The 18,740-nt window shown below is 41.8% G+C and overlaps 1 protein-coding gene across 1 annotated transcript in view; it reads right to left on the bottom strand.

Moving 5' to 3' along the window:
* KCNB2 (potassium voltage-gated channel subfamily B member 2) overlaps positions 1 to 18,740 on the bottom strand; it is a 289,816-nt gene that overhangs the window by 263,432 nt on the left and 7,644 nt on the right. The window contains exon 2 of the mRNA XM_006131524.4: positions 9,698 to 10,382. Within this exon, the coding sequence (XP_006131586.2) occupies positions 9,698 to 10,276 (579 nt within the window). The 5' untranslated portion in view covers positions 10,277 to 10,382. The remainder of the gene's footprint in view (positions 1 to 9,697; positions 10,383 to 18,740) is intronic.

The following is an 18,740-nucleotide window of genomic DNA, read 5'->3' on the forward strand; positions in this document are numbered from 1 at the left end:
TTACCTTTGCAGCTATTGGTCAGTTAGTTAACTTACTTATTAGAGGGCAGGACAGAAAATCTGTTAGGTAAATGAAGCAAGTTTTAGTATTAGCCAAGTGGAGGAGGAGGTTTCAGTGTGAATCTAGTGGCGTGTAAAATGTCATTTTTGACATGTACAATTCATTAAACATTTCCTAGAATATAGATGGGCCTGAGCCACAAAGTTTGGAATCAGATCTGCCCAAACAGAACAATGAAGCAAGAGCCACTCCCAGCCCAAACTCCCTCCAAATTCCAGCCCAAACTCCCTCCAACCTTTCAGTGTCCATATCTAAACTTGGAATAAAAATACCTTTTCATAAATGACTGGCAATAATAAGTAGCTGAAATTTGATAAGAAAACAGGATTTAGAGCAGTATAAGGGTATGTCTACACTACAAAGTTAATTCAAACTAACAGCCATTAGTTCGAATTAACTTTGCTAGGCGCTACACAGGCAAACCGCTAGTTCGAACTTAATTCGAACTAGCGGAGCGCTTAATTCGAACTAGGTAAACCTCATTCTACGAGGACTAACACCTAGTTCGAATTAAGTAGTTCGAATTAAGGGCTGTGTAGCCACTTAATTCGAACTAGTGGGGGGCTAGCCCTCCCCAGCTTTCGTTGGTGGCCACTCTGGGCACCACCAGGGAAACTCTTGTGCCCCCCTCCCGGCCCTGGAGTCCTTAAAGGGGCACGGTCTGGCTACGGTGCCCGTGCCAGGTGCAAGCCTGCCCGCACCCAGCCAGCAGACCCTGCGCCTGGCACGGCACGAGCCAGCCACCCGCTGCCACCCAGCCCTCCGCCTCTTCCCAGGACCAGGCTGGCGGCTCCCAGGAGCCTTCCCGGAGCCGCAAGAGGCGGGCGCCCGCCTGGTCTAGTGTGGACATTGTGGACCTCATCCATGACCTCTGCACTAGGCAAAGGAAAGTGGCCATCTAGGGAAGGATAGCTGCCAGCCTGGCCACCCAGGAGCAGGTTTGCATGAAAATCAAGGTGGCCCAGTTAGACCCCCGACCCTGAGCCCTGAGCTTAGAACATAAAAACATAAAAACCAAGGGTCCATCTAGCCCAGTAGCCTGTCTGCCGACAGTGGCCAACACCAGAGGGGGTGGATCGAAGACAATGACCAAGCCATTTGTCTCGTGCCATCCATCTCCAGCCTTCCACAAACAGAGGCCAGGGACACCATTCCTACCCCCTGGCTAATACCACTCCATGGACCCAACCTCCATGAATTTATCTAACTTCTTTTTAAACTCTGTTATAGGTCTAGCCTTCACAGCCTCCTGCAGCAAGGAGTTCCACAGGTTGACTATTTGCTTTGCAAAAAAGAACTTTCTGTTATTAGTTTGAAGCCTGCTACCCATTCATTTCATTTGGTGTCCTCTAGTCCTTCTATTATGGGAACTAATGAAGAACTTTTCTTTATGCACCCTCTCCACACCACTCATGCTTTTATAGACCTCTATCAATTCCCCCCTCAGTCTCCTCTTTTCTAAGCTGAAAAGTCCCTGTCTCTTTAGCCTCTCTTCATATGGGACCTGTTTCAAACCCCTGATCATTTTAGTTGCCCTCCCCTCTCCCACCGTCTGTATTCCCCTCTCCCACCTCCTTTTCCCAGTCTCCCCGAATTTTGTTCAATAAAGAGAGTTTCTATTTTTGAACACACATGTCCTTTATTTTGTACATCAGGAAGGGGGGCTAGGGAGGGGTAGGAATAAGAGATCCTTCGAAGTAGGAATAAGAGATCCTCCGGAATAGGGCTTAATTCCGGAGGATCGGGCCAGTCTAGACGCTTTTTTTCCGGCTTTTCCCCAAGCCGGAAAAAAAGCAGCGGACATGTTTATTTAAATCCGCGGGGGATATTTAAATCCCCCGCGGATTTCCCTATTCCCACTTTCAAAATTAGCATGCCCCTTCCGAAAAAGGGGCCAGTGTAGACGTAGCCTAGCTGTTAGGGTCTACATGTGAACTATTTATAATACCTAGTGTGATTCTTGTCTTTGCTATACAATTTTTATAACTGAAGGATCATTTGTCAATAATATGAAGATTTTATGCTTTAAACTTATACTTACTTCTTGAACTTCCTTTACTTCTTAAATTATCTAAAGATATCACATCTAGCATTATGTCACTTGTGCACAGTCTGCATTCTACCAAGATGGAAAATGCACCATGCACTTTAACTTTAGGAATAGATTCTGAATTGAGGACAAGGATGATATAAATAAGTAAATCTCCTAGGGTGTCAGAAAAATTGCACTTATTTGTACCAGTTGACAGTCTGGCTTGTGATTTTCACATGTATGGACCACAATCGCCAGAATTATCAAGGCATATGAGGAACAGATTGGGGTCTCCACTCAGAGGCAGCTCTTACTGGTATGCTGTTTTACTTCCAAAGGCATTTTAAAACTATGGTGCAAGTCTCACATGCCTATGCTCAAATATTTTGGAGAGTTGAGTGCTTCCAGAGCTCTGTACTAGGCATCAGAAATTCACACATTCCCGTCAAACAGAAGACTCCAGCCATGTGTCAGGACAAATGTCATTTTTTTCTCCTGGAAGAAGCAACACACAGGAACCTCTTTAGTTGCACAGTCATTTGGGAACTTTCTGTCCTCCCATGCTGTCACCTGTCTTACACACAAATCAGACAATCAAATGCAAAAGCCAACATGGAGGGGCATCATAGGGAGTTTTTATGCTCTGAACCCCAAATTTGCAAATGGAGTACATTCATCCATAAACACTGTGTAGTTTTGTTGTGGGTGAGCTAATAAACAAGGATTGGAATATCAGAATTACTAAAAATTAACTGTGGATACCCAACAGGTTACTTTCAAAGGGTATTACATTTTGTTATTCTAATATCAGCAGTTAGCACGTTCTGTTTCAAAAGAATGTACAGTACCATAGACGGTATCATATAACCTGAAGGAACTCTTATGAAAGGGAAGATATTAAAAATCTTCTAAAGCAGGACAGATCAAAGAGTAGCCAGCCCCATTTTTTCTTGATATTTATGCTGATCAAAAAATGCTGAATCATTAGTTACATAATACTTCATGGGCAAACGTTGGAAGGTAAATAATCTTTTAATGACCAACTCAATAGTCCACACATACAAGCTTTTAAAACAAAATCAATTAACTACTACCAATCCATTGTGTTCCTTGATATAATATATATTGGCATAGCAATAAACTCGCTTAGATTTCAAGACTTTAAAATATTTTAGTTATTAAATTTTAACGACAAGGATAAAATATAATCTCTTTGTTTTATAGTCTAACTGGCTGCCATTAAAGATTTCCACAGAAAATGAGATTTGCTTATAAGTTGAGAAGGAAAAGGTCCTGATTGAAATAAAGAATGAATGGGTGGTAAAATGCCTATAATCTATGAGAATCCATCCTAACTGCTTTGCCATAGCTTTGTTTTTGGAAGTATCGTATCTTAAAGGCTGTGGGACTGGGAACGAGGACAAAAACATTACATTAACAGTGCGTCCACATAAAGGCACTGAGGCCAATTCAGTAGCCACATCATGACAGAATTCCTAATGAACTCAGTGAGAATTGGAGGTCAACAGTAAGTCCATCTGTGGACAAACAATGAAATTAGACCAACGGTTATTGAAACCCCCATTTTCAACACAAGCTGGCTGGCGCTGAGGTTACCAAACTTGTGAAAGTTCAGGAATAAATGTAAGCACAGAAGAAGAGTCTTTCCTTTTAAGAAGGAGGGAGAACCGAATTTCCTTTTCTCCTGCAGCGTAGGTCTGCATTTAGAAAAGAGAGCAAACAGGAATAACAGAGTCCTTAAGGACTGGGGGACAAAAATGCCTTAATATAGGCTACTATAGATACTATATTAGTGTTATTGGTGTAACCAGGCTGTTCTAGAGCACTATACATCCAAGGCCTAAAATAAAGACAAAAGAAGAAAAGACATTTTGTCTGGGCTGCACAGCTCAAGATGTAAATGTAAAGAAATGTATCTTCTTCCATTCTCCTGATAGCTTTTACATTTCTAATAGAAACATCCATTTTCATAATAACCCCCTTTACACAACCAGCCTAAGCAACATATATCATTCATTCCTCACCTCGGCACTCTGAAAATCAAAAGTGCAGCACTAATATGGCTTGGCCACTGAGTGAAAACCTTGCTTAGCAACCAAGGGGTTAATTTATGACTTCCAAAGAAATTTCCATAAATCTTTTATTGCTTCAATTTTTAGTCCACAGATATGGAAAATTAATGGGCATGATTTTCCCATAATTCCAGAATAAAAGCCCACTGAACTCAGTGTAAAGACTCCCTTTAATTTCAATAGGCATTAGATCAGACCCAGGGGGATTTTATTATGTTTGATAACTGGCAAAAAAAAAAAGAACCCCAAAAACCAAACTAAGTCCTTTGTGTTTGTCCCCCACTCTGTCAGAAATCGATTCAACAACAATCTGTTCGTGTCAGCTGCTAAGGTGCAATGAAGTATCGCACTGATAATACAGATATTTATAGATTGAATGAATAATATACTTTTTCGTATTTCTTTGAAAGATAGATGGGTAACAATATGTTTTAGGTTTATGCTGAAGATGTTTTCATATGTTGTTCTTGACATTCTATTCTAAAACCCTTCATTTTTCTTACAAAGTACAGGCAGTCCCCGGGTTACGTACAAGATAGGGACTATAGGTTTGTTCTTAAGTTGAATTTGTATGTAAGTCGGAACTGGCTCCAGATTCAGCTGCTGCCACTGAAACTGACCAGGGGCTGACTACAGGAAGACGGAGGCAGAGTTGCTCTGCCCCCAGCTTCCTGGAATCAGCCTGATCAGTTTCAACAGCTGCTGAATCTGGAGCCTGGGACAGAACAGCTAGGGCGCTGCCTGGTAGGTTCCCACAGGACCAACCCAGCAGCACCCCAGCTGCTCTACCCGAGGCGTCCCGCAACAAAAGCCTGGTCTGCTGGGGGGGGGGGGCGCACTATCTGCGCCCCCTCCCCCCCCAGCAGACCAGGGAGACCCGAGCAAAGCCGCACAGGCGGAGGGACCCCGCCGCCCGTGTGGCTTTGCTCCTGTCTCCCTGGTCTGCTGGGGGGATCCAGCAAAGCCGCTGGACCTCCCCAGCAGACCAGGGACACCCGAGCAAAGCAGCGGCTGAATCGGGGACCCCTGGGGCAGAGCAGGTGGGGTCCTGCCGGGTTGGTCCCGCAGCGCCGTCCTTTGGTGCTTCAGGACGAACCCGGCAGCACTCCAGCTGCTCTGCCCCAGGCGTTCCCAAGTGCAGCTGGGGTGCTGCCGGGTTGGTCCCGCAGCCCCGAGGGGCAGCACTACGAGACCAACCCGGCAGCACCCCAGCTGCTCTGCTCCCGGCTTCCCCAATTCAGCTGCTGGTCAGTTTCAGCAGCAGCTGAATGGGGGAAGCCTGTCCGGCTGCCCCAGCACTTCCGGGTTCCTGATGGTGCCGGACCATCAGGAGTCCTGGAGCATTGGATGCCGGACTAATGGAGTTTTACTGTATTTGCATATACGTGCAACCTCACTTAAGTTGCGGCCCTCCACACATGCTGTGGGTATCATTGTGGCCCCCGGGGCTTCCAAAGTTGAGTAGCCCTGATCTAGACTATCTCTAACAGGTGTTTGTCTAAACTGCTTTTTAAAATCTCCAATAACGGAGATTCAACAATTATCCACAAATTTTGTAAGTGTCCTTTCTATGCCATTATCTAAATCACATGCCTAGTCTCCTCTAGTCGGGGGCGGAGGGAGAGAGTTGGAGCCTTAAATACATAAGTAGATAGCGATGCAACATGTTGTAGTGATAATGGGTTAGCAAAGACAACAGTTTTTCTTTCTTTTACAAACTTTATCCAACACAGCTTCTTGCCCTTTGTTTCAAGATAATCTATAATATGATGTGTATACATATAATTTTAAAATAGGGATGGGAATGGCAAACTTTGACTGCTGGTAGCTGTGAGTAACTGTACCTGGGGATGTTTAGGTAAACACAGCGTCTGGCAGACAACCAGCGGCTAACCCTGACAAACCACGTCTGGCCCCTGGGCCAGTTATTGTCCACTCCTGTTTTAAAACAAAGTGCTGAAATTTGAATGTTTTACCTTAGATGAGGATCATACATCCTAATATGCTATCCAATCAACAGCATATTGTATTAAAGCACAGAATGTATACCAGTTTCAGTATATCTTGATTCATATGAGACTATCTCTTTATTTGCTAATATTGCATTGATACATAGATTTCAAGGCCAGCAGTGTTCATTTTGATCATCTTGTTTGACATCCTGTAAAACACAGGTTGGACAACTCAAAAATCATTCCCAGAGCAGATTTTTTAGAAAAATATCCAATCATAGAAAAGAAACACAGAATCAGAGCAATGTAGCACTGCAAGGTACTTCAATAAATAATGTAATCGAGTCTCCTGACCTTAGGACAAAATATTATTTAGGCCAGGTATCTGTATAACCTGTTCTTAAAAACCTCCCATGATGAACATTCCCCAATCCTCTAGACAATCTTGATTTCAAAATAGTCAGCAACGGAGAATACACCTCTCAATCCTGGCTAAACTGTTTCAGTGTTTAATTACCTTCACTGTTAAAAAGGTATGGCTTATTTCCAGTCTAAATTTGTCTAGCTTCAGTTTCTAGCCATTGTATCATGTGTACCTTTCTCTGTTAGACTGAGGAGTCTATGATCAAATATCATATATGTTGCTTCTTGCAGAATCTAACCAAGCCACCCATTAACCTTCTTTTTCTTAAAACTTAAGTTAAATAAATGGAACTTCTTGAGTCTCTTATTATAAACCATCATTCTTGTGGCTCTTCTCTGAACTTTCTCCATTAAGCTAGCCCACTGGGACAATTTCTTCTCCCATTTACATTATTCAATCACAGTGCCCATGAGGTTGAACAGGAATAACTGATCAAATTTTGGCATATTTGAATATAGTGTATTTACTAGCCAAGGACAGTTGAAGGGAAACTTCAACCGTATACTATGCTTTAGTTCAAGCTACTCATTAAGAAGCACACAAAAGGGGCAATAAGTCATATAGAAGACTATTTAAATTAGTCAAATAGGCTTCACATGGCAGCATGCAGGCAAGCACATTATGCATTCTATTGCAGCAACACAGAATAAAATTATATACTCTGTGAGTAATGTTTCAACCAGATGAGGGGGAAATCAAGAGTTGCAAAAATGAATAAAAATATGAGCCCTAGTAAGTAAAAGTAATAAATAGTCACCTTGGTTTTTTCAAACTTGCCTGAACTGGGCACCACTTTTTTCCTAAATCAAATATATTTCTAGGCTCTTCAAAATAAGCCAAACCAGTGGTAAAGTACAGTGTCAATAAACACTTTATTGGGGTTTTCAGCAGTGCTCAGCATTTGCCTAATGCTGTTCCCACTCAAGTCAATGGGTGTTTTACTATTGAATTCAATGAGAGCAAAGTTAAATTAACGCAGAGTACCGATGAAAATCCCGCCCTCTCTAAGTACACACAATTAACCACCAAGCAAAGGAATGATCAAGAGCAAAACCAAACAGAACATGTTCTAATAGACTCAAGAAAGGACCTGGGTTTTCACTTTACCCTATCTGCTCAGCATTATTGTCTTGCTTTCTAGTTTACAGTATATTTTGGTGGTAGCATGACTCATGGGTATTAAGTGCTATGGGCCATAGCCTCCTCTCTGACAAGAGAAAACACAGAGGAGTATCTACAAGAAAACATCCCTGCCTTTTCCTCTCTCAAACCTGCTTCGCTGTTGGAAAGCACAAGGTAGCAGTATAAAATTGCACTGGCAGTAGGCCTGTCCGATAAACTTCAAGTAGGCCAATGATCTGAGTTCAAACCTAGCAGGCCTCTGTTGTCATGTCCAGAGCTGGTGTGGTTCTATGGGACTTTGTCTCTCTCGCTCCCGAGCCACTGGCAGCAATTCTTGGTCTTTTGCTATACTGCCATTGTCTAGCCCATCTACTAGAGCACTCATATGTCTGGTGGTCGGGGGTGCTCATGGTTACTTAACTTAGTTGGCAGAACATGAGCCTGTTAAGCTCAGGGTCATGGGTTCAAACCTGCTTAACAGTGCTGCAAACCATATACAGCACTGAGGGAACTGGTTGCTTATTCCAGTGCTGCCTGCACAGAAGCTGTATCAAAGAAGTACAGCAGCAAGGAGATTGAGGAGCACTATTCTGTGCACTTAGATCATAATGTGTAGCATAGCTTCCAGACATATCTGCTTCCCTCTGCTCCTCCTAATGGAGAGGAACATATGGCCCAGAGAATTCTACTCTCAGAAAGAGAAAAACCATTTGCATGTAATTTCTAAAACATTCTTTAGAACACCCTTGCTTTTCACTATCGGCTCTGTATTCTAGTCCTGCTGTGAGGGCAGGGGACTGGCCTTGATGACCTCTCAAGTTCCCTTCCAGTTCTAGTATTCTATGATTCTGTGACTCCATGAAATGTGCATACCCCCATGCATGATTCTTTAAGGAAAAGTTTGCATGGTCTCAATCCAATTGTACAGTCCATGGTGGAAAATTGTCAAAAGAAAAATATGCTTTTTAAAATGTCTATTAAGAAATAATTATTAATCAATTAATGAAAATGTCATCACCCTTTAAATTATGTAAAAGTTTATATTTTAAAGTTATTGATAAAGGACTAAAACACTAGTAGCCCACAATAGATAGGGTAAAGCATAGACAGAATAAGCAATACACGTGTACAAAACCTTAGTGTATAAAGTGCTATTAATTTAGGGCCAGATTTTGATGGTCTTGCTCAAATGGAGTAGTACCGCATGCCATGGATAGTTCCCCTGAAGTCAATGGGACGCCTCGAGTGCTTTTCATTGTAACAGTGCCAAAATCTGGCCCTTTCAGTCCAAACCTGCCTTCTTAACACAGGTAAGCTTCCCCTTGATATCAGCAGGGCATTTGCCTGAAGATGGCAGGATTGGGACATAGTCTAATGAAACAATCTGATTCCTTATTTCTGCATATTCTATATATTCATATAGAACTCACTCTGGGTTTTAAAGTTTCATTTTTTTAAAATCAGAGATAATATCCCTGTGACAGATACAACACAACTGGTAGCTGCTGGTACCACTCTCCCAACAATTAAGCTGATGCCACTTATTAGATGTCTTAATAAATGAATTGAGAGACAGCCATTTTAAATCTATACAATGCCTCTAATAGAAACAATACAAACACTTTGAAGTTGAAGAAAACATTTCTTCATAATAAGATAAAATCATTTTATAGGCAAGGAAGCTACCTGTGTTTCATGTTATATTTATGGGGAAAGATTAGATGTACATACAGAATACCATCACATGTATATTTGTGTTTATACACAACTCTGAATTATATTTATAGTGCTTCAGCCTGATTCAAAGCCAAAGTGAAGTCAACGGGAGATTTTCCATTAATTTCAATGGGCTTTGGAGTAGATATTTAATCAGGTGTGTTCACATAATTACATATACTCTTGTTTTTTTCTATATTAAACATTTTAGTGAAAGTTATTCATACATTTCAGATACACGTGTCATGTACTTTTATTTTTCTAGTGCTTTGTTGTTAAGCGTGTCGTTTACCCTACCTTTGCAGCCACTGATGAGTTGGGTTTCTCTAGCAAGTCCCAGAGTTTCTTCCTTTTATCTGGGCAGCAAGTATTATCAAACTCTTCCCCTTCTCTTTCACGCATTGTCTCTGCCTCTCTCCTCAGTTCCTCATTCATTTGTTCTTTCTTCTGATGATATCTCGCCTGGCAGCAAGATTCTAAATATATCTCATCAATTCCCCAGAAATCAAGCTCCTGGCCAAAAGAGAGAGCACACATTTCTTCCATCATGTGTAGCTTCCCTGTCCTGTAGAAATTCAAAATGGAAGTAAAAGCCCCTGGATGTCGATCAAAGAAATATTCATTCTCATTCAGGTTATAGTCATCACACACTTCCAGCAGAGATTCGTGGGTATTGCAGTCTCTCAGCTTTCCTAATCGAGTCCTCGGGAGTCTGTCCAAAGTCCTCCATAGAACTTCATGATTGAGCCCCCCTACATTTATTTTAACTCTCCTTGAGCAGGCTTTACTCCTAATGATTTCCACTGGCTCAGGTGGGAGGGAAAGCGTAGACCTTGAAGACTTCCTGTTCATCCCTGGTGGAGCCTTCTCTGCCATTTTGAAATGGATGCAGCTGTGAAGCCAAAGTCTTTACAAGAATGAGCTTGGAGAATACAAATTTTCGGATAGGATCCTCTTTAGACGGGTCTCCCCATTCCTGGGGCTAAAAGAGAAAAATAAATAGAACCTTGCAACATAATTCATATTCACACAGCTTTTTTGCTTACATGACTATATACCTCCCTTTCTCCATTCTCATATACATATAAGAATATAAGTACAAGTGCAGTAATGCTGCTCATTAAGAAGAGAAGCCTTTTTTGTGCTGGGGGTTGTCAGAAAAACGCTTCCATTTCAATAGTTGGGATTGCTCAATGTATTATCAGAGCTAGTCATATAAATGTCAATGAAACAATTTTTGTGAGCATAAGCCAATTCATCTTCAATCAGAACAATTTGCCAAGATGATTCTGATGGAAGGTTTCCTGCTAGCACTCCCACCGGGCTGCTAGGGAGTCCTGACTTCAAGAGTCCACAGTTCTGGGATACTCTGCCAGACAGCTCTGGGTTCTGTGGCTCCATTCCTTTTTACAGAGCTTTTTGAAATGTTGGGGTTTTGCTCTGAAGTTGGAACCAACCCAGAATTTCAAAATATCAAAATCCTCCATGAAACGGAAATACCTTTCGCTGCGCAGCGTGAAGTATGTTATCTATTTCATTGTTATTGCCTTTGGGCAAGGTGTGCAGTCCCCACTGCCCTGGGTTGCCACCAGGGAGAAGCCAGTGGCTACTCCCTCCCACCCTCTGCCCTGAGCCCCCTTTCTCTCCCATAAGTTCCTCCTCCTCTCGACCCTGTGCCCTGATTCCTGCACCTCCCACACTCTGCCCTGAGCTCCTCCTCTCCCCTAACCCTCACTCTCTCACACTCCACATTTCCAGCCCCCTGCCCTGAGCCGCTTCTCAACTTCCCAGCCTGACTCCTGCATCTGCCATGCCCCCTGGCCTCCTGCCCTGAACCCCCACATCTCCAAGGCCCTGCCCTGACTCCTGCACCCCCCACACTGCCAGTCCTCTGCCCTGAAGGACCTGGGCAAAGTCGGGCAAGTTTTCTCTTGTTTGTATATGTGTATGCATGTGTAGAAAGAATAAAAATGTAATCTTGTGTGTCTAAGTGTAGAACTTACTGTCAAAAACAAATATCTTATTAGTAGCTGAAAACATTTCAGTCAGAAGGATTCTGCCATTTCACATATTATATTCTACACTACACAATGGAACTCCCTCTGGATCTCCCAGAGCAAACACACTGAGGAGGCAGCCCAAAGCTGCTCAATGCTATTTACATGAGGGATTAAGCCTACAACATTTATCTTCATTCATGAAATAGACGCCTGATAACTTCACTTGAGGAGATAAGTGTCATATCAAATCAAAGCCCTCAGTCTGGATGTTTCCACTCTGTGCATCTCTTTTGTTTTCCCCATTAGGCCAGCTCCTGTCTCCTCACCCACCTCACTGCATGTAGCAAAACAGCCATGATAATATTGTGAGCATGGGGAACTGACAGCCAGTTATTTGGCACAGGGGGAACGTCTACTCCTTGCAGTCTGCACCCTGTGGTAGCTCTCTGCACAGTACCAAAATGGGATATAGAGACTGGCAGAGTTGTGCACTCAAGACTGTGTAATCCACTCATGCAAGTCTTCACATATCAGACAAACAGCAGCTCCTGGGAACTTCTCACTGTGGGGATGGATTCTGTACTGAACTTCCCCTAGAGAGCTTCTTTGTGCATAGCCTGGTCAATCAGATTTTATCCAGAGGTCCAGGGGGTATGTAACAATTATTGAACACAGAGATGGAAATAATCAGTTAGATATTTACCAATCACAATAAGATAAATGGACATTTATCCTCACAGAAAATGAAAAAAACCTTTAGAATTTAAGACAATGTTAACTTCTGTATAGGTTTCTTCAATATTGTCCTATAGAATTAAACAGCAAACTTTATCCCTAGTAATGATTCAAAATGTTGAGAGGTTATGATATTCTTTATTAAATTCAATCAATAGATTTTCAGAGCCATTTCTACAGAAGGGCCTTGGTTTAATTCTATTAAATTCTATAGATCTTAGGAAATTGCGTAGCCCTTTCCTTTATTTTCGATAAACGGCACTTCGTACTTTTAGCAACTTTACATAAAACTCACTAGAAATTAGTCAGTCAACTAATATGGCAAAGCTAGCCAGACCCTTATTAGTATTTGACATAAAATGACTTAAAAAGAAAGTAAAGCAATAATACATTTGTTTCACTATTTGTGCAGCACAGCTGTGGCATAGCATTGTTAAACAATGCAAAATTATACAGCCACTAGCATTAGGCCAAAGCTGAGAAAACAAAACATTTTTTATTATGACACCATGATTACTGGTTGAATCTCCAAGTTTCAGGAAATGTTTCTTTATCAAGAATTTCTAAAATAGCAGCAATTGGTTTGATTCTGCTCAAATTGAAGTCAGTGGTAAAAATCCCTTTAAGTTCAGTGTTTGGAGGAATGGGTCCAATACATTACAGAATAAACTCAACATTCTTATTGTACATAATAGCATGCCACAATGTGAAAAGATGAAAACTAAAACCTCTAGTAAAATAAAAATCAAGCATCATTTCTACTTTTGGTTCTTTATATTCCTGTACACTACATGCTGCACACTGCATTCAAGTAACAGCTTTTAAGTAATGTATATAAAGACTTTTGAGCCTTTGTTGCATAAGCCTCTCTTTATGCCTTTTCTGTTTTCAGATGTTATAAGAAATCTTACCATAAACTGTTTACAGAAGATAGAAGAGAGTGTTTGTGTCTCTGTATATATCACACAGAATCTTCACTTTAAAGGTGTGTCTACACTGCACCTGGAGCTCGAAACAAGCTATGCAATTCAAGCAACGAAAATTGTGTAGCTTATTTTGAGTTAATTTTGAAATAGCTTATTTTGAAATTTGGCTCTGTCTACACAGCACTTATTTTGAAATAAATTGCTATTCCAAAATGTCTCTTACTCCTTGTGGAATGAGATTTACAGACATCAGAATAGCAGGCATGTTATATTTTGAAATAACAGGCATGCTCAAAAGACATGGAATAGCTATTTCGGGATACCGCTGCAGTGTAGACATAGACTCAGAGAATAACATTTAAAACTCTACAACACATATAATAAAACACATACCCAAATAACCTCAGATCTCTAAGCATAAGTTAGGAAACAGAAGTGAACAACCAGAGTTACCTTCAAAATTCTTTGAATGGCTTTAAATAAACTTGGCTACCTCCAATCAAACTGTTTGGATATTGCCAATTTAAATTTTAGAGCCTGAAAAGGATTTTAATATTTATTTAGCTTTTAGTTTATTAGCTTGAGTCTTATAAGTTGGTGTCATTATGACACACTGGTTTTGGGCCTGAGAGTAAAAAGTGTTACTACTCCACTTCTGAGTCTATACCAGAGAGGCCACTCATCAGCATCCTATTGTAGTACAAGTTGAACCTCTCTGGTCCAGGACTCTCTGTTCTGCAGAGTCCAGACTTGGGGCAACAAAGTCCAGGCTCCTTGGGGCTGTGGAGTGCCTATGGCCCACAGCTGGCCATGGAGCTCCAACAGCCCCAGAGCAGCTGAGCATTGGTGGCCTCGTAACAGCTGAGCCCCAGCAGCCCCAGGGAAACGGTGTGCTGGCAGCCCAGGAGCAGCTGAGTCCCTAGGGTTGCCAGGTATCCAGTTTTGAACTGGACAGTCTAGTATTTGAGCTTTCTGTCCGGGAAACAAACCGAGAAATAACGGACATATAAACGTCCAGTATTTTCTAATTAAGTAAGTTTCATTATTATCATGAGCAGGGCTCGACAAATCACTGAATCACTGAATCTACTCACCCGTGGCGAGTAGATTTCAGCCGGTCGCCCCGTTCACAAGTGGCGCGCGCATGCGGGTCTTGCGCATGCGCATGCGGGTCTTGCGCATGCGCAGTGCAGGGCTGGCAAGTAGGTTTTGCCGCCATTTGTCAAGCCCTGATCATGAGTATCAGTACGTAGTTGCATTCTGCCTGGCTGATAGACACACTAACAACTACGCAGTATAGAGGAGGGGGGTAGGGGCGGGGTGGGATGGAATCTCAGGGGCCAGACTCACTCGTGCACTCCGCTGGGACCATGGGCGGAATGGGCAGTGCTCCGGGATCTGCTTGCACCCAGGCCAGCCCCACTCCCCGCTTCCTCCCCAGCCAGCTCCGCTCCCTGCGACCTCCTCCCGGCCAGCCCTGCTCCCCTCCAGGCCGGCCTCCCCTCCCGTTCTGAGATCACGTGTGTCCGGTATTTTTTTGAAATCCATCTGGTAATCCTATGAGTCCCAGTGGCCCTGGGGCAGCAGAGGTTTGGTAACTCTGGGTAGCAGAGCCCCAGTGACTCTGGAGCAGCAGAGCTCCTGTGGCCCCAATCAGCGGTGCCCCAGTAGTCCCAGGGCTGGCTAAGGAGCTGGGAACCTGGTGGCCCAGGGGCAGAGGAGCCTGGCAGAGTGCCAACCTCCCATTACAGAAAACTCCCTCCTTTGGACTAGTCAGGTTCCGAGAGTGCTGGACCAGGGAGGTCCAATCTATAGTAGAGAAAGATAGATTTATTATAGATTTTATTGTAATACAAGCAGCTTTTGATAAAATAAAATTTCCTTCCTTACATGTAAGTGTGTAGATTCCATCAAAAAAACCAATCTACATTAAAATAATGTTAAGACTGCAGCCACTCAAAAGTTACATTGCCTGTACAACCCTCATTCTGCCCTCTTACGGTGTGGACATAAGTGAAGTTTTTTCGGAAAAACGGCCCACCTGCCCTACACCCAGGACAGTGATAACCCACAAAATACCCGTTATTTTGACACTCCCTAGTCCTAGAACTCTACCAAAAAGATGTGAAGTTTCTGGTTACAATGTCTCTCTCAGGGACACACAAATGTCATGAAGCAGTTAACACTGAGCAAACTGGTTCTCCCTCTTTGTCTTCATATTTATGCTCTTGTACTTAATCATACAAAGCAAAGGAGAGTACAACTCATACAACTCAACAAACACGGAGGGTATGTCTACACTACCCCGCTAGTTCGAACTAGCGGGGTAGTGTAGACATACCCTGAGTGTGTGTCCTTGCTTCAGTTTCTTCACCACTGCCTGATATTTTTGGGCTGGGGTCTAAGACCCTTGGGTTGTCCAAAGTCCTTGGGACCACTGGGACTCAGGAAACCAGGCAGAGCCCCCTTCACTCCATGAGGCTACTACATGTTGGGTGACCTCTCCTTCCTGGAGTGCCTCACCCACCTTGCTTTCTCCTGTCCCATACTTTCTCTCTCTCCCAGTTCTTGGGTTTTTCCTTATTTAAAGCAATCCTTGTCATCTGCCTCTCTTGTTCTACTGTACCTTCCTTCCCCTCTCCTTTCAAGAGGTTCAGCCAAAATCAGATTTCTAAGTTTCAGATAATCCTTTGTTCCCAGATATTTGCATTATGATACGGTTGTTAAAGTCCTAAGCAACTTCTATTTGTACGTATCTAGTGCTAAGTGGCTACAGGACTGGTGAGCAACAATGGACCCACATATGTATGGTTCATGATACAACAGTTTTTCCCAATAAAACATCTCAATATCAATCAGAACTAATAAGTTGTGTAGACAGAGCCTCAATTCATCACAGTCCCAATGTGGGAAAAGGAAAGATTTTCATACAATAGTCCTGAGGTTTAACTCTGAAAAGACAGAATTCTGTACTTGGCCTCCAAGTACAGGTACAGAAAGAAGAGGAGTATAATAAACTTGTAAATAATATTGCCTCAACATCCCCCTATCCTGATATACTTTCTCAGTCCAAGGAATCCTGGGATGGACTATGCGTAGTTCAAAGTAACAAACTTCTACTGAGCATGTGAAAACTGAGATTCTTCAGATAACCAAAACATTTTGGGCATACTTTTACAGGGACAGCAAAAGGTAAATACCTAAATTGAAGCTGACCCTCTACTCCAACCCCATTTTAAGTTGCTTATCCAAATCATCATCAGTGAAACACTTGTATGTTTTTTTAAGCATGGGAAAATAGTATTTTCCCCCAAATTTCGTTCTCTGAAGTTGCTGAACTTTTTTATCTGAAATTTAAAAAAAAATCAACCTGAGGCAAACGCATGGAATGGAAAATTCGTGTGTGTGTGTGTGTGTGTGTGTGTGTGTGTGTGTGTGTGTGTGTGTGTGTGTGAGAGAGAGAGAGAGAGAGAGAGAGAGAGAGATTGGGCAACCTTAACTAAAGTCAGTGCCACCAGCTCTAAACATAATACATAGACACTCACACAAAGAAAGAGAGAGAATGTGAAAACTTAAGTAATTAAACTTTGATTACAGATACTTTATACATGTATTAAATTATTAAAACATATTTCTCAGTTTTGAAAAATAAAACACTTGGCCAAAGTCTTGCAGACTAGAGTTATGACCGAATGTAACTGACATGTTACAAAGGTTTGGATCTTTTATCAACAAGCCTTTTCAGACATCTAACTCAGTTTGGTAAGTTTCTTGTTCTCTTCAGGTTGATCATGAATGATGAAGTGAACTTACCAAATGTGTAGCATTTATATGTTATTTTATTTTTTTAAGCTTCAGACTGACAAACTATGCTGGACAGAAATGAATAGTTTAGAAGCTGGAAGACGGCAAATGAGAGAGGAAATATAATTGCAAAATGTTCACAAAACCTTGTAACCATAGATACTTGAAACTTTTGGCTTATTTAAGTTTTCTGAGCACACTAATAGCACTTGTAATTACTTATTGGATTTTAACTCCAATAAAGTTTTGTAGGTCGGCCCTAGACTCAAGTGTAATTGACCCGGAGAACTTTAAATAAGCATGAGTTTTGTTTGCTTAGTTTAATTTTCCCAAGTTCAGCTATTCCATTGTAATTTTGCGTAAAATACGAGTTCCTAGCTTCTGTGCCTGGTGTGACTCTATGATGACACTCAGCTGTAGTTTGGACACTAAAATAAACCAGCTAGGTTGCTTTTTGATTCTCTGAAATATTCAACCACTATCATAAAAGCAATTGTAAATATCACATCTTCACATCAGATACCCACTGCAACTGAAACACACTGCAAGTTATTTAATGTTCCTTTACTCTCTCTCACACACCCACACAATGCAAGTAGAGACTGTGCTACAGCAGCTCCAATGCAATCTTTGGGTTTTTAGTTTATCTGATACACTTAGTCTGGCTTCAGATGCTGTCACAAAACTGAGTCAAGCCCTGCACAGATGTATAATGATATTTTGTTGCAGGGTAACTCTGCTACTCTGTCATTCCTTATTATTAATACTTCATTGTTTATGCCTTGATAACTATCTGGCTATCTGATACTAGCAAAGTCGATTCCAATAGATTCCCACTCATCTTATAAAATACACTTCCATTTAATCTAATCCAAAGGTGGGGAACTTTTTTGGATCAAGGGTCACCAACCCACAGAAAAATCAGTTGGGGGCCGCACACAAGTGAAAAGCCAAAAAAAAAAAAAACCCAAACCCTTACTGATGTGGCCCCTGATGGAGAAAGAGACAGACACTCTCCACATTCCCCTTGCACACCAGAGTCTAGTGGGGCCCGGGCTAGTAGATTTTGTGTGCCTCAGTCCTGCAGAAGGATGCAGACTCCCCAGTGCTGGGGAGGAGCCCTGAACCTTGAGGGCTACATCCAGGTAAGCCGGGGGCCACATCTAGCCCCCAGGCCTGAGTTTCCCCACCCTGATCTAATCTAACACAAGTATGTTAGCATGTCTCATGAGGCAGTGGGGGATGAGCAGGGAACTGTGCTTAATTCTCCGTTTTTCTTTCCATTGACTTTTGTGTTCTGTAGTTAAGGGATGAATTATTATTGAATTGCTGAAAACATTGTATCTTTCATTGCTTAGTCATCATTCTCTGGAAATCTTGCTGTTGGTCAATTGTCACAGGGAAGCACAGCTGAATTGTCGGCCATTTTTTATTTTCATATATCCAGCACTGAGTATTTAATTATCCGAGGTCCTTGGAGTAGAGACTCCATCTTACTATATATTTGTACTGCAGCTAGTACTATGGGGCCTTAATTTTGAGTGAAGCCTGTGAGCTATACTGTATGAAAATTGATTAGTATTAATAATATATTCTGTTTTTATATTTTCTATTTGAGTGGTATTTTCATAATGTAATCGCAATAAGTTTAAATCATGAGAGATATTTTTAATTCATCTGCTTCCTTCCATGAGATGCTGTCAAGATTGGAAGGCCTAAAACAGCAGGACCATTTTGAAGATACTATCTATCTTCATTAATTTCCTTCCCTGCTTTATAACAATTATTGCTGCCACCAGCAAATTGAAAAAATAAGGAACTAAGCATTTTTCTGTGAGATTACAAAGCATTAGAAGCAGATTATTAAAGTTGATT

Source organism: Pelodiscus sinensis, chromosome 2, assembly GCF_049634645.1.
Source record: "Pelodiscus sinensis isolate JC-2024 chromosome 2, ASM4963464v1, whole genome shotgun sequence".
Taxonomy (NCBI): domain Eukaryota; kingdom Metazoa; phylum Chordata; order Testudines; family Trionychidae; genus Pelodiscus; species Pelodiscus sinensis.